This window comes from Lontra canadensis, unplaced genomic scaffold (assembly GCF_010015895.1).
Source record: "Lontra canadensis isolate GAN:19392208 unplaced genomic scaffold, GSC_riverotter_1.0 scaffold107, whole genome shotgun sequence".
Taxonomy (NCBI): domain Eukaryota; kingdom Metazoa; phylum Chordata; class Mammalia; order Carnivora; family Mustelidae; genus Lontra; species Lontra canadensis.
In genome coordinates, this window is record NW_022631101.1 from 5,228,577 (window position 1) to 5,244,748 (window position 16,172).

The 16,172-nt window shown below is 48.8% G+C and overlaps 2 protein-coding genes across 2 annotated transcripts; one reads left to right on the top strand and one right to left on the bottom strand.

Annotated features, from left to right (window-relative positions):
- Window positions 1-1,372: 1,372 nt before the first annotated feature.
- Window positions 1,373-5,896, bottom strand: LOC116856055 (outer dense fiber protein 4-like). The gene is made up of 6 exons (XM_032839248.1): window positions 5,741-5,896; window positions 5,148-5,698; window positions 4,421-4,698; window positions 3,708-3,854; window positions 1,822-1,953; window positions 1,373-1,507 (listed from the first exon to the last, which is right to left on the bottom strand). The coding sequence occupies exons 2-6, from the start codon at window positions 5,465-5,467 to the stop codon at window positions 1,440-1,442; spliced, it is 945 nt and encodes a 314-aa protein (XP_032695139.1). The 5' UTR covers window positions 5,468-5,698; window positions 5,741-5,896; the 3' UTR covers window positions 1,373-1,439.
- A 331-nt stretch (window positions 5,897-6,227) lies between these two features.
- LOC116856073 lies at window positions 6,228-16,156 on the top strand. Its single transcript, XM_032839274.1, has 5 exons — window positions 6,228-6,249; window positions 8,438-8,638; window positions 14,352-14,498; window positions 14,927-15,055; window positions 15,262-16,156. The coding sequence occupies exons 1-5, from the start codon at window positions 6,228-6,230 to the stop codon at window positions 15,483-15,485; spliced, it is 723 nt and encodes a 240-aa protein (XP_032695165.1). The 3' UTR covers window positions 15,486-16,156.
- Window positions 16,157-16,172: the final 16 nt, after the last annotated feature.

Sequence of the window (16,172 nt, forward strand, 5' to 3'; positions counted from 1 at the left end):
TCCCTTCACTGGATTTTGCCTCACTCAGAATAGAGCAAAGCCCTCACTGTGGCTCACAAAGGCCAGAGTGAACTGTCTCCTGTTCCCCCTCTGCCCCTGCCCCCCTCCCCTGCTCAGGGCTTCCCTAGTCTTCTTGGAGCCTGCCAAGGATGGACATTTGTACCTCAGGACCTTTGCACTTGTTGTTTCCTCTGTCAGGAATCCTTTCCCTCAGTCTATCCCCATGGCTCCCCTCTCTTCAGTCATGTGTCTATGCAGATGTCACCTTGGCAAGGAGACCCCACCCCTTCCCAGACCTGTCTCTCTTCCCCTCTTTTATTTTTCCTCATAACACTTATCCCTAACATATCTCTTTGTGGGCATATAATTTTGCCTCTCTGCCAAAATGTCAAGCCATAAAAACAAGGATTTGTGGCTAGTTTGATCACTGCTATCGATCCAGTGTCTGCCACATAGTTGAAGCTCAATTTACATTAAAGATGAAGATAATTTGAGAGCCTTTTGTGGGAAAGAAGTGGCAGGATTATTTTAGTAACCCTTAAAGAACACAAACTATGGACTAGGTGTTATGTTAAATTCTATCTAAGTTGAAGTACTATCATTACCCCCATCTTACAGATGAGGAAACAGACCCAGATGGTTCAATACCTGGGCACAGGTCACAGAGCTAATAAGTGGCAGAGCCTACCCTCAACCCTTCGAGCTTAACCACTGTGTGAAAGGGAAGTAGAGGGCTCCCCCTGGTTGAGACCCTGCAGAGGGACCCAGGCAATGAAATAAAATCTGTACTTGAGTTTCAACCCTACTCCTGCTCAGCAAATAACTCTGAGAGCAAAAATATGACGCATCAAACAACCTTAAAGATAGGTATATAGGTAAATAGACTTTTTTTTTTTTAAAGAACAGCTCTGTGTTGGGGGATGGTTAGGGGAGAAGAGGAGGTCACGATGGGGGGCTGCTGGGAAAAGCAGGAGGCAAAGTGTGGGTGCAGAGAGAATTTGCTTCAAAAGGGGCACATTACTGGCATTCATGAAAGTAAAAGATAAAGACTTGAGAGCCTGTAGAGACTCAGCTATCCGACAAATATTGATCGGCATCATCTGCATGATGCCAGGAACTGTTGGCTCAGTCTCTTTGTTGACCTTGTGCCTTGCATCTCTTTCTCCTGAGTTCCTTCCCTTACCTGTCCCTCTACTCCAGAGGGCCCAAGGAGAGGGGCATTTCTACAGGACACTTAACAATGTACTGAGCTAGGAGAATATTCTGGGCAAGAAATACAGATTGTTTAGATATACTAATTATTAATCTGAGTGGGGGGATTCAGAGGGGACTGAAAAGGCAAAACTCTCAGAGGGGTGGAGGGCTAGAGAGCAGGGTTGTCAGGTACTTGGCAGAGAGCCATGGAAAAAGGCCTGGAGAGGTGGAGTCATTCCCGCGTCCTAAGTCCAGATGGCCTGGAGCGCCAGGATGGACCAGAAATTCATGTAGTTGAGATAGGAAAAAAAGCCTGGAGAAGGAAGAGAGCAGAGAGGGTGAGAAGCAGAGTTCACAGCCCACCCCTGACCCCAACTCCCTCCCCAAGCCCAGTCATTCCCCTACCCTGTCCCCAATCCATTCCCAAATCCAAACCCAACCCCATCCCCACATCCAGCCCTATGCCCACATATTCCCACCCTCATCTCCCCAATCCTGTCTCCCACCACAGTCCCATCTTATCTAGCCCTATCCACAATCCATCCTCATCCCAAACTCTATCCCACTCAGCCCCTGTCTGTCTTCCTGAAAACCCATGCCCAAACCCAACCCCACTGGAGCCCAGACCAGTCATCAGGAAGACAAAGACGCCGATCCATGCCAGGTAGAAGCTGAGCCCCAGTTTGTAAGTCATGCCTTCCTGCAAGTACTCCCTGGCCTGCAGCAGGTAGAACAGGACACCCAAGATGATGCTGGTCCCTGCATGAGTACAGGTGTTAGGAAGCTGGGCATCAGGTGTGTGCAGAACCCTGCCCATAGTTGTGCAGCTGCCTAGCCCTTGATCAGTATTGTCCCACTTTCTGCTGCCTCCCTGTACCTCTGTGTACAGGTGGAAAAACAGGCTCCTGACCTTGTCATGGTAGAGGACATTGGAAGCGCAAGTCTTCAACCAGGCCGTGGTGGTGTCTAAAACCATAGACTTTGGAACCAACAGACCAGAGCTTTTGTCCTGCGTCTCCCTCCCACCTTAGGGCAACCACTTCATCTCTCTGAGCCTCATTTCCCTCCTCTGTAAAGTAGGCATAATCATAGGACTCATCTCCTTGGACTATCACGAGTTGTTGTCGAGATTGGCACATTTCCTGATACACAGTGACCCCAGAATTGAGCTCAATTATTATCATTGTATTGTGTCTTTAATTTTGGGCTTCTGAAGGAGGGGACAAGAAACCCATTCATTCTGAATATTTCAACTTTTAAAAATTTTAGGTAGTGAAGTCTTGGGTAATTTTTTCCTTTATGTTATTGAAAGATAATATAGGAGGTGTTTTCCATTTAATTAAAAGGAATGGGCAGAAATTTTTTTTTTGGTAGAAAAATATCTTATATAAATGTCACAAAACTAAGGTGTTTTATACCCTTTACACCTTATATTTCAACAATTGGGAAGAGCTGCTGAACAAATTGGATAAATACTTCTTGCACACAAGGCAACAGGAAGTTCGAGTGTTGCTTATTCTTGACTTTGCTATCACTCTCCAAGAATGTTTTCCTGATACAAATAAAAGTTGTGGTCAATTACTACAAATAGCAGGAACATAATATCCTTCATTTCCAAATTGAAGTGCTGCCCCACCTCCTTTTAAAAAGTGTATTTGGCATGCAAGTGGGAAACTAGACCCTTCTTCTCCTCCTTTTTTCTTCTTTTTAAACTAGACTATTCTAATCAGAGTATCAATTTTGAGTTATTTGTGTCAGGTGGGAGGATTATATGGTTAAGGACTTGGGCAAGGTTAAATATCTACCATCAAGTAGCAACATTTTCTAATTCAGTCCTCGCTATACCTCCATGTGGTGGGAAATTTATCCCCATCCTACAGATGAGAAAATTGTGGCTCAGAAAGATTAAGTAGCTTGAACACAATTACAGGGCAGGTGGTTGTGGGGAGATAGGATTTGGGATGGGGTTGGAACTGTAAATGGGTAATTGGGTAGAGGTTGACGTTTGAGTGATAAGGATGGAGGATGAGGTTGGAGATGGGTTGTGGTTGAGTTTGAAAGTGAGGTTCACGGGTGATAGGGTTGGGTTGAATTTGGAATGAATGTCGAGGAGGGTTAGGTACGGGGTTGAGTTGGGTGTTGAGATTTGGAAAAGGGTTGGGGATGGGAATGGGGATGGTTTCGAGATTGAAAAGTAGATAGGATTGGAATGCGGTTTAGGATGGGGATCGGTACCCCCAAGGGGGAAATGGGTGAGTTTGAGATTTGTTGGTGATAGAGATGGGAGGCAAAGTGGAAGCTGGTATTGGGGCTACAGATGGGGTTGTGTTGGAAGTTCATATTTTTTATGGGCATGGATTGGAGATTTGGAGGCACATAGGACTGGGATTGGTGATGAAAGGGAAGATGGGGATGGGATTGGAATGTGGTGGGGAGGGGATTGGATATCATGATGGGCACCAGACAAGGTACTTCTCGCCTTGGTTCCTGAGGGAAAAATCTTAGTGCCGTGCCTGCCAGGAGGCTGATGATGACGTTGGAGAAGTCCAGCATGGGCAAGTTGGAGCTGGTGAAGAAGATGATGTTTATGAGTAAAATGCAGAGGCAGAAGCTGGCGATGCTGGCGAGGATGAGAAAGGCCCAGGCAAAGTCCAGCAAATCTGGGGAAGGAAGAAAACCAGGAACACTAAAAGAGGCACTTGGGCCCTGAGCATGGGGGAGAGGGCCCCCAATGAAGTTGGGAGTATTCATGAACACTCTCCCTTGCAGATTCTTCATCTTCATTTTAAGAAAATTGAAATTGGTCTCTAGGGAAGGGATACTAAGGCAGATGCCTGTAGCACAGAAGGCACACCTCTGGGTCAATGAGAATAGGTTCTTGGGCAGGGAGAGGGGAGGTGAGCATTGAGGAACCAGCTCTGTGATGAGGGCAGATTCCCTGGGGTGCAAAGCCTCAGGATAATGTGTAAGATCCTAGGGTTATAAGGACTGTGAGGTTGGGCATCATGGAGGTGAAGATGAGCACAGGGCAATGGGGATGGTCCTGAGGCAGTGGGGACCATTGGGGTGGGGGAAGGGATGACTATCCAAGGGGTAGTGAGAACTATTAAGAGAAGGGAAGACTAACCCAGGGCAGTGAGGACCATCCCAGGGAAGGCAGAGAAGGGTCCCTGGGACAAAGAGGAGAGATAAGTTCCAAGAATGGTGAGTATAGAACAGGCCTTACAAGCATTCTGGTCGTAATCATGTAGGCAGGAGATGTCAGGGCACTGCACAAAGAGGACAGTGTTGATGGGGATGGTCAAGAAGCCATCAGGGTGCTCAGGAGGTCTGAGTGGCACCTGGAAGTGGATCCAGGGCTGGCCCAGAGAGATGAGACCGATGATCATCATGCCAACCAGGCTTAGTGCCAGACTCAGTTGACGGCTGATCTTCTTGGCTCCATGCAGCAGCCGCCAGCCCATGGGCAGCTGTGAATGGCTGTGTCTACCCCTGTTCTGAAACCTGTAGCAGATTGCCCACCACCAGTGTCAGCACTGAGTCCGGCCACCCAGCCCAGCCACCCCAGGTCCAGCTGCCAGACCCTGTCCCAACCAGTCTAGCCTTCAGACTTTCTTTTCTCTATGTCTATCCTCCATGCCCTGTATCCCCCAGGTCCCGCCTCTAGAACCTGCTCACCCACGTTCAGCCTCTAGGCTCCCTTGCCTCCAGACCTAGCTTCCAAACCCTGCCACCCCCACATTCCATTCCTAGGTTGAATCAATCACAGGTCCAGCCTTCATGCCAAGCCCCACCCAGAGCCAACCTTCAGATTCAGCTTCCTGCCACACCTGGGTCCATCCTCCAGCCTCCAGTATACTGGTTTTAGTTCTGCTTCCTCTCCTTTGCATGCTGTCCTTTTCCCAGAATTCTAGCCCAGAACCTGGCCCGCTGCCTGGACCCCTGCCTCTCACCTGCCAGCATTGATCTCTTTGGATCTGCTTGCCTGTGTGCTCTGGATATTATTTTCTAGAGTACTTTGGTTGGATTGGGCGCTGTCCACAGAGGCTTTGAAACTCTCCTGGGAGGGCCAGATGACTGATTCAACGCTTTTGATACTGACTGTGGGGCTGTGAGTAATTGAAGGGGGGACATCGACTTTAGCCCTGACTGGCGGTGTGAGGCCTTGAATACTTGAGTGAGAACTCCAGCGTCTTGGCCAGTGGCTATCGCTACTAGTTTGACTTCTGCTGTGGGTATCTGACTCTATATTAGTCAGGGAGTTGGTAGTCATTAACGGAGAATTTTGAATGTTGAAGTAGTGAGTTTGGAAATTGGGTGGAACATCTTGGGTGCTGAAGTGATGACTGTAGCTAACTGATGGTGCATCTTGGACACTGACCCGGTGACTGCTAAAAGTGGCTGGTGTGTCCTCAGTACTGACACGACGACTGTGGGTGACAGATGGTGTGTCTTGGGTACCGGCCCAGAGACTGTTGACTAATGGAGGTTCTTGGGTGCTGACCTGGTGATTGTGGATAATGGGCAGGGGTTCTTGGATGCTGACCCGGTGATTGTGGATAACGGGCAAGGGTTCTTGGATGCTGACCTGATGCCTGTAGGGAATGGGCCGAGAGTCTTGGGTGTTGACCTGGCGACTGTGGAGAATGGATGGAGAAGTTGGGGTCTCCTTTTGGGTATTACTGGGAGCTTCTGGAAGGACATCTGGCTGGCTGCTCTTGTCGTGAGGTTGGGGCCTCTGGGACATGTGGAAATGCAAGGCAAGGCCAGTCCCCAGGTGAATTAAACAGCCTGCCAACGGCTTCAGCCCCTCCTTCCAGGCACCTTCATGTCCACCTAGGAGTCTCTTGGTCTCTTTTCTAGATTCAGGCTCTGTCCTTTGTGTTTTGGATCTCTCTGACCCTCCTTCTGTGTTCTCTGGTCTCTCCTGCTATCTAGGGGCAGGCCTCAGGCCTTCAGTCTGGCCTACAGCTGGGGGGGAGGGGGAGGTTCCATGACAGTTGGAGAGATTCCAGGAGGTTAGGACGTTGGCCATGGATTCACACTCTAACCTGTGTGAGTGACAGGGGGCCTGGACTGGGGCTGGGTCAGGGTGGGGTCCATGTGGGGCATGGGCAGAGTCAAGATTGGGTCCAGGAGAGGTCATGCCTGGGTTTGAGAGATGTCAGGACTGGGCAGGGGTGGAGTGACAGTGGGGAGGGGAGTGACCAGTCAGAGCAGAATCAGAGAGGGGCCAGAGTAGGGTCAGGGCTGGGCAGGGCTGAGCCAGCCCTGGTGCCCCTGAGGTCAGTTCTTAAGTTTCTGGAGGGTGTGAGATCTGAATTTGGAAGCCCCTCCTCCTATCTGCCCCTACCTCACCCAACTCCCAGGGGGACTGAACCAATTTCCTCCTTGTATTCCCTTTTCAAGTTCAGTGTCCCTCCTAGCTCTCTTTCTCCTCTGTCTCTGTCTCTCTTCCTCTTTTCCTGAGGCCTTGGGGACCAAGAGAAGGTTGGACCCATTCCCTGCCCTCAGAGACGTGCAGCCCAGGCTTGGGAGGGGAGGCAGAACAGCCACAGCTTGAGAAGGGCTCAAAAGTGGTCAGTGGAAATGCAGGAACTCCAAGTATGTGCAGCCTTTCCAGTCAGGAGTGGCAATATTGCAAACTTCCATTTCCCCCATCCTTCCTTTAGGCTTTTGTGGTAGCCTTTTGGAAAAAAAGATAGAGGAAGGAAGGAAGGAAAAAAATCCACAAACTTTTATGTCTTTGATTACATGAATATCAAACTCCTCTGTGCCTTGTTTTCCTCATTTGTCCAAGGAGATAATGGTACTTCAGAGAGTTGTCTTAAGGATAAAATGGGTTAGGGCACCTGGGTGGCTCAGTCGTTAAGCGTCTGCCTTCTACTGAGGTCCTGATGATTGAACCCCATATCAGGCTCCCCAGGGAGCCTGCTTCTCCCTCTCCAGCTTCCCCATGCTTGTGTTCTCTCTCTCACTCTCTCTCTGTCATAAATAAATAAAATATTTTTAAAAAGAAAAGGATGAAGTGGATTAACAACATGTAAAAGCGCCTAGAACCCATCGTAATCAAAACCTGTTGGATTTTTTACACTTCGCAGATATTGATTTCGACTCACCAAGTTACTTTCTCCAACCCCCAAGCTCCTTCCCAAGTCCTAGACCCGTATACCCAACTTCCTCTGAAATCCACACTGAGAGGTGCCACAGAAGGACAGGAAAGAATTACTACAACTAGATACCATGGATGTCCCCACCAGTTCATTTATTCTCGCATTCCATCATTACCTTTTTCATTAAACAAATAGCAAAGGGTCTATACCAGCTGATGAGGGGTCAGTGGGAAACAGAAGATATTTGTTGCTGACCCTCAATGAGGTCCATTGGAGAAGACTGGTAGGGAAAAAAAGTAGTGGGATAAGGGGAATCACAAGTCTGTGGGACACCAGTGAAGAAAAGTTGCATGTTGCACGGTGGGAGCATTTGGTGGGTGGCTTTGTCCAAGAATTGAGGCTGGGCTAGGCTGGACAGCTCAGGAAAGGAGATGTGGAAGGAGTGGCATGGGAGGGTGGTTAGGGCATTTTGGGCACAGGTAGAAGAAGAGTACAACAGGCAGAAGGAGAAGCCCGAACTGTGTGTGGAGGTGCTGAGGTAGGAAAGCTCTCAGTGTGAAAGGGACCCTGTGAAATCTAGTGTGGCTGGACATTAGAGCAAGGGAGGGGGGACAGGAGTCCCTGCCAGTCGGGAAGGTTGACAGGATCACAAGGGCTTGGTGGATGTAGCGTATAGATGACACCATGGATCTCGGCCTCATGAACATGCTTTGGAGCCTGTGTTGTAGCTCTGTGTGTCCTGGATTGAGATTTGTGTGACAGGGTCTAGATAAGGGGATGAGGTTGAGAGCAGAGATGGAGCTGGGGTTTGGGGAACAGGAACTGGAGGAGGGGGTTGGAGACAAAACAAGTATGTTTGGGCTTCAAACAGTGTTGTGGATGGGGGCCAAGTTGGGTATTAGGGTTAGAGATGAGAATGAGGATGCATTTAGAATCAGAGACGGGGCTGAGGTGGGAATTGGGGTTTGGGTGGGGGTGGGGAGATGGCTGTGGGAGGAAGGGGATTGAGAATGGGGTAAAAGGCAAGGTCTGGGTGGGGGTGGAGATGGGGCCATGGTCAGAAATGGAGAATAGCACGCAGCAGTGGTTTGCAGGTGGATCCTAGCCCCCAGAACTCTCTTCTTTCCCAGACGACGTGATCTCTTCCTGGGACGAGGACCGCAAGTTCATCCTGCGGGGCTGGTCTCTCGTCTTCAGTGTCCTTGCAACCCTGATGGTGCTCAGTATGGTGGATGGACGTCTGGTCTACTTGCAGGGCTCTTTTACAGGCTACCTGGGCATCTGGACAGACTGCAGGAGGTACAAGTGTGCCAACCTGGGCCAAGTCACCGGTCAGTAGGCGCCTGGGCAGGCTATGGGATATTTGAGGGAGGGGGTGTATCAGGACGTTATTTTGGGGCAGGAATCTCTGGGGAATCTCTTTGGATGTCCTTGGGAATGTTTAGAATTCTTGGGAGGGTCTCTGGAGATTCCCTAAAGGCATTGTGAAGGAGTCTCCTGGAGCTGTATATGACTTGTGAGGAAACAGGGAAACAGGACTGTCCTAATGGATAAGAAGAGCATCACAATTGACAGAAAACCAATCTGTCTCATGATTAGATGGCTAAAGACACCATCATTTCCTCCCTCACTTTTTAAAAAAAAATATCTATTTATTTGAGAGAGAGAGAGAGTGCAGGGGGTAGGGGCAGAGGGAGAGGGAGGAGAGAGAGTCCCAAGCAGACTCTGCATGGAGCCTGTGGTAGGGCTTGATCTCAGGACCTGGAGATCCTGATCTGAGCCGAAACCAAGAGTCAGATGTTCAATAGCCACCCCCTTCCCTCATTTTTAAAAAAATAGTGTTTTTTTAAAAAGATGGTTAAAAAAAGATGATTTCCAGCTCCTTCAGAAACATCTTGCTTCCTTGTAGGTCTCTGTGTGTTTCCAGTGCTTTTGAGCACTGCAACAGGAGACAGCCCAGAACCTGGAGCCAGAGTGCCTGGGTTTGGATCCTGGCTCAACCATTTGTTGGCTGGGTGATCTTCGGCAACTTCCTTGACCTCTCTGTGGCTCAGTTTCCTCATTTCTAAAATGGTAGTGGTAGTAGTCCCTATTAATGCATCGTTAGAAGAATTAGGAAGTTAAAACAGTGCCTGGTACATATTAAGTGCTACACCAGCATTAGCTATTGTTATTATAAGGGATCTTTTTTTTCAGCCAATGCAACTACCTTCATTTCAGATCTCAAATAAGTTTATGAAACTTCCAGAACACTGTGCGGTATTAATCTTATTTATTTTGGATATCTCTTTCTTGTATACCTCCTAAACTCAAGTTGGTGTAAGTAAGACAAACATGGTTTCAAGTTATGGAAAAGTACAGAGGCCTAGATCTATCCCAGGTTCAGGTACTGCTGGATCCAGGCGCTTAAAGGGTGTCATTAGGGAATCTGTCTCTTGCCACCTCTCTGTGAAGGCTTCCTCTGTGTTGGGCCTCAGGCAAGCACTGCCTGAACAGTGGCAGTCGGGACCATGAACAGCACCCAGGTTCTCTCCTTTCTGTGAACAACCGTGGGAGAAAGAGAATATGTTATCTTCTGTATCCCTCAAGCAAAGATCTCAGGATTAGCTCTGAGGGGATCATATTTACTTCCCTGGGATTTCTCACTCCTCCCTGCACCAGTTGCTGTGGTCAGGAAGAAGTCATGCTGTGAATGGCTGGGTCTAGATCAGATGCTTTTCTTATGAGTCAATAGAGGGGTCATTTCTGTCAGAAGCACAAGGACCAAAGGTGGGCAGATAGTTCCTTAAAACAAAGTCAAGTTGCTGTTGCCGGAAGAATGGGAATGGATGCTGGGTGAGCAAAAAAAAAAAAAAAAAAAAAAAGGTTCACAAATTTCTCCCATATTGATGATACTTTATTAGAACTTAATTACCTTGGGGGTAAATTCCCAAGAGCGGAATAACAGTCCTTCAGAAGAGCTGAGAAGACTTTGTAAGACTTTGATACACATTCCCTAGAAATTTTAAAGAAGACTTTAAAATTTAAGTTACTTTTATTTGAACAGGCAATATATTTACACGGATCAACATTTTAACAAGTACAAGAGTCTCCCTCACATTTCTGTCCCCCATCCCACCCGTTCCCCTTCCTGGGGGCAACCTGTGCTACTAAGCCATTTTTAAGATCCTGTGTGTTCTTCTAGTCTTGTTTTCTGCACACATGAGAAAATAGCTATGTTTATATACAGTATGTATAAACATCTACACACACACACACATAAACATCCACAGTGTTGTCTCTCTATATGTTGCATATATTTATCACTTAAAAACACACAAGGCGGTATTACAGATCTCTTTTAATTTTTTTAAAAATTTTAAAAAGATTTTATTTATTTATCAGATAGAGATCACAAGTAGGCAGAGAGGCAGGCAGAGAGGGTGGGGGGAAACAAGCTCCCTGCTGGGCAGAGAGCCCAATGTGGGGCTCAATGCCAGGACCCTGGGATCATGACCTGAGCCTAAGGCAGAAGCTTTACCCCACTGAGCCAACCAGGTGCCCCTACAGATCTCTTTTTAAAAGTAAATCATCATTTATTGAATGCTAAGAATGTATAATCCTTTATGGCTGGTATAAAGACATAACATATAGGTTATGAGGGCCTTTTTTAAGGTATAGAAACTTGGATTTTTTTTTAAAGATTATTTCTTTATTTATTTGACAGAGAGAGAGAGATAGAGAGATCACAAGTAGTCAGACAGGCAGGCAGAGAGAGAGGGGGAAGCAGGCTCCCTGCTGAGCAGAGAGCCTGATGCGGGGCTTGATCCCAGAATGCTGGGATCATGACCTGACCCTGTCGCTTCCTGTTGGCGAACCGGAGAAGAATGAGGCACAAACAAGTCAATTGCAAGAGAAAGGGAGCAGGGGGCAACAGTAGAAAAGACTGTTGCCCCGAACAATTCCTCAGAACAATTCCTTCGCTTTTATTAGATAGAAACAGTAACCAACAGAAGAGCTGAAGAAGGCCAAACGTTAGTCATATGCCTTGTAGATAAACAAGAAGGAGGGCAAAATATGTCTGGACAAGCAGTATAAAGTTTATAGTTGAACAAGCACATTCAAAGGACTTATCTAAGTAGCCATAGGTGCTCTCCGGGGGGGAAAGGGGAGATAACGGAAAAATGAAGCAGGCGGCGTTCCACCCTGAGCTAGCTGGGCATCCCCAGCTGCTCGGCTTCAAGGCCGTATGTATCGTCCTCTCCCCCAGAGGCCTGTTGCCAGTATGTGTTTTTCTTAAGGCTGTATCTAAATGTGCTTGGTAACTAGTAAAATTTCCCATGGGTTATATTTTTAAGTAATGCATTGTTCTAAGGGCAGTTGCATGACCCAAAGGCAGAGGCTTTAACCCACTGAGCCACCCAGGCACTCCAGAAACTCAGAATTTTTACGTTCTAATTTCCCCACCTTTGCCTCTGAGATTTTACCAATTGCTTCTCAGCTTCGGGGAGCTCTTCTCCCTCGAGATTTTTGGCGAAAATTCAATAGTGGTTGTGTGTGTGTGTGTGTGTGTGTGTGTGTGTGTGTGTGTGTCTGTGATTTTAATATGGGGTATGCAGAGAGCATTGAATCCTGTGCTCCTTGCCAACCTATGGGAAGAATCTGAATCAGTCAGGAGTCTTTGGGATCATAAGTAACAGAAACTCTAACTTGAAATAGCTTGAGTGCAGGAATTTATGGTCTCATTTAAATGAAAAAGAGTGGGAGTAGGAATGCTTTCGGGCATGGCTGAATTCAAGAGTCCAAGACAGTACTACCCGTCTGTTTCTTGGCTATTTGAATTGGCTTCACTCTCAAGGCTCCACATGGTGGTAAGTCAGGATCTAGTTAGAAAAATAGATCATTTTAGATGCTTCAGAGGGTAGTTAATATAGGGACAGAAGAAAGGAGGTGGTAATATTACCAGAGCCTGGAAGCTGAAGCCATATGGAAGTCATAGACTCATGGTAGGATTTGCTTAGAGGTGACTAGCATCATAGGGGGGAAAAATGCAGCTACTGCTAAAGACACCAGCTGAGGGGGTGGGGTGGGGAGAGGGAAATAAATACACTGGCTTGTCCTCTTCTTCCAGAGCCAGTCTTCCGCTGTGCTGCGCATTAGCCAAACATACTGATGAGCCAGTGAGCAAAGGAAGCTCAGAAATGCAGTCCTTGCAGTAAAGAACAGGGAAGGGTTGGGAATGGATCTGAGAGCAGACAGACAAACCGGCAGGACGACTAACAATGTGGCCTCAAGTCTGGCAGGAAAAAAGAGAACACAAAAATTTCTGCAAAAGTCTTGTGTGGTGGGTCACATGTGCTCATGTGACCAAATCAAATACAGCAGCCAGAGCAATGCAATACATTGATTAGCTTATAAGTGGGGCTGAGAGCAGGGGAATGGACCTTGAAGCTTACACCACAAACGTCTACTTCTGACCAAAACACAGGTGCTCCATTTTCTGGGATGACAAGAGCCAGGGACTTGAATGTCATCTCAACCCTCTTTCTCCTGTCCTCCTGTCTGCTTCCCTTTCTTAGTTTTACTCTATCATATCTCTGGCACCCAGGAGACTGGGTCCAAGGCTCAGGCAGCCCCAGGGTTATAATCCTCTTGACTAAAAGAAAGAGTTTTTGACAGCTTCAGTTAGAAAAAGTCCCAGGGGATAACTGTGTGGCTCAGTCAGTTAAGGGTCTGCCTTTGGCTCAGGTCATGATCCTAAGGTCCTGGGATCAAGCCCAGCATTGGGCTCCTTGCTCAGTGGGGAGTCTGCTTCTCCCTCTGCCTGCCATTCCCCCTGGTTGTGCTCTTTCTCTCTCTCTTTCTCAAATAAATAAACAAGATCTTAAAAAAAAAAAAAGAAAAAAAAACAGAGCAGAGCTTGATTGGTTGGCTTTTTCATGTGCCCATCTTTAGGCCAATCACCATGGCCTGAGGTATGGGGCATTGTGATTGGCTCGGCCAGGGTCATGAGTATCTCTGTGGCCCGGGGAAGGCAAGGTATGTCATGAGAAGTCCTCAGCCAGGATTTTGTGATTGACCCCCAGAGCACTCTTGCTATTCTGTATATATGACCAAGCTTTTACTTTCTGGTTAGGTTTCTGGTTATGTGATATTCAGTTTGCCAGAAGCAAAGCAGATGGAGTCTTCGCTTATTTGGCTATAAGAGTCTTGCACTGTTCATAAGTAGGCAAAGTAGGGAAGAGTGAAAAGGAGATGTAATTCTCAGAAGGGGCAAAATTTTTGTTCTGAAACGTATATTGGATAAATAGCAACTTAAGCTGAGTGTGATTATGTTTTAGGGTATTTGGAAGTTTTTCTTGTGTGTACATATCTGTGTATGCTCTAAGGGTCAAGGTAGGTGATTTGGAGAATATCTGTGGGGGACTCTGGGATGTGAATGGGGATAATATTTGGGAGGTTCTGGGAGTGTAAATGGGACCCCTAGGGGACTTTGGGATGTAAGTGGGAGAGACTATAGCAGAAGTAGGGGGACTTTGGAGACTAGGGATGACTAAAGTGTCTTGAATAATTTTGAGGGTGCTACTGGGGGTGTCAGGGTACAATACTGAGGGTATTAATGAGTTGCTGTGGGATGCCTTTGGGGGTGTCTGTGGGGATGACTCTAGAAATGACTGAGATGATTCTGTGGGGTGACTTTGAGGCTGTGAGTGGGAGTGACTCAGGAGTCATCTGTGGGGTCACCTTGGAAGTATTGGTGGAGTTGATTATGAAGGTTTTGGGGTTGACTTTGGGGTAGGTGGGGGTGATTTGGAACAGCTTTGAGGGTGTAATTGGGGCTGATTTTGACTACACAGTTGCCTAGGGTGACTTTGTGAGAGTCATTTTGGGGTTTCTAGGAAGGGACTTAGGTGATGGGATTGTGGGTGAAGCTGAGGAGGTCTGTTGCCAAACTTTGGGGGTGTTCATTGGGCCGCTGCTGGGGATGGCAGTGGGATGAGATTGGAGGGTGACCTTGAAGAGTGTCTGGGGATGACTCTGGAGCATTTCCTCTTCTCTCCCTAGTTCTCATCCATATGAGCACAGGCTTCATGATGCTGGCCCTGACCCTGTGTTTCATCCTCCTCCCCACCATGGGCCTCTCCTTCCGGCCAGTGTTCCGACGCCTTACTAAGGTCGACCTTGTCTTCAGTTTTCTCAGCTTCAGCATTGGTAAGTGTCGGCTTGGGGAAAGAGGTGCCTTTCCCACCACCAGTATTTCTCCCCACGACTCTCTTTTTGGCTTTGGGAAGGTGTACCTCTAAAGTTCTGTCCTGCTACCTTCTGGGTCTGTCTTTGAATGTCATTTGGGGTCTCTGCCACACTCTTTCTGTGTGTATCTCAGTTCCACTTTACCTTTTGCAGTCGGGGTGAGTGTTGGGGGTTATGTCTCTCTCCCCTTCCTATTTCCCCTCTTTCTTTCCACTTCTGTCTGGGTATCTTTCTGTCTGTCACGGGAGTGTGTGTGCGTGCGCGCGCATGCACGTACAATGGCTGGTCACAAAGTGGGGGAGAGGAGAGGCTGTCTGTTTTCTCTTTCTGGGGGGGTCCTGGGGTCCCTGTCCAGCCATGTGTCCATCTCTGGCCTCACCCCAGTGCAGGGTTCCTGATTGTTCTCAGTCTGACACTCTTTGTAGTCAGCTGTGAGACGTTGCACCCGAGGCCACAGATATCCTACCTGGTGACCACCTACCTGTGCTGGACTGCAGGCGCCTTGATGCTGTGGGCCGGTGAGGGCGGTGCCTGGGGAGGAAGGGGCGGTGCCTCGGGAGGGCAGGGGGCGGAGCCCGGGGGAGAACTGGAGGCAGGGCCCGGAGCTGCATAGGGGTGGACCCGAGGGGAGACGGCCACGAGGGATTGGGCAGGCCCTAGGGCGGGACTCGCTCCCTCGGCCTCCCCGCACCGCTCCCCCCCCACCCCCTCCCCCGGCCCGCAGGAACTCTGAGCTACTTAAACCACGTGGGCATGTGGAGCAAAAGGACGTCCACTAAGGAGAGGTGGGTGAGTTATCGTCGCTGGGCTTTGAAGAACTCCCTGAGAAGCGTGTCCCAACAGCAGCCTGACTCGGACCACAAGCACACCGTGGACCTGCCCAAGGCACTCACCCCCTCAAGCCTCGCGAATCAGTCGCACGGAACTTCTCAGGATACTGACCGATGACCACGGTCAGATACCGGGCCCGTCCCCTTCATCGTGGCCACGTGCCCGAAGAATGTGCCCCCATTCCTCGAGCTATCCTTCCCAGCTCTTTTCCCGCCCACCGAATCCCTGCTCCCACCCCTACAGTGCGACTCGGCTCCCTTCGATTCCTAAATTGTCTTCTGCGCAACTTGCGGGTGTGCCTCCCACCCCCAACCTAGCTAGGGCCCGCCCCTGGGTGACAAGCCCACTCAGGCCACGCCCCGAAGCTGCACTACAACGTGGTAACTCCTCCCCTTCCAGGGCGAGTCACGCTCCCGGCGGGACACTACACTGCCCCCCATTTGATGTAGCTGCACACTTCTGGGGAACCAGCTTCTCCCCCAGAAAGGCGTAGCTTGTGATAACACTTCCTACACACCCCCCCTTACTGACTTTTCCGACACAATAAAATGTGGGAGCCTCATAACCTTTAAGTCCGACCCTCTATTGCGTTCTCTCCCCCAGGGCAGAGTTGGGTCCAACGTGTGTGAACCTGTATCGAGTCCCTTGCCCTTGCTTGCCCTTTGGGGTCTGAGCCTCTCTCAGCGGGTTTGTCTACACCTGTCTCGGCTCATTCGTGCACACCTCCTGCCGAGAGCCTGGGAGGGCTTTAGACTGGGCTGCTGGGATCCCCCGCTTCCAGGTTCCCAGCGTCTGGGAGGCCAG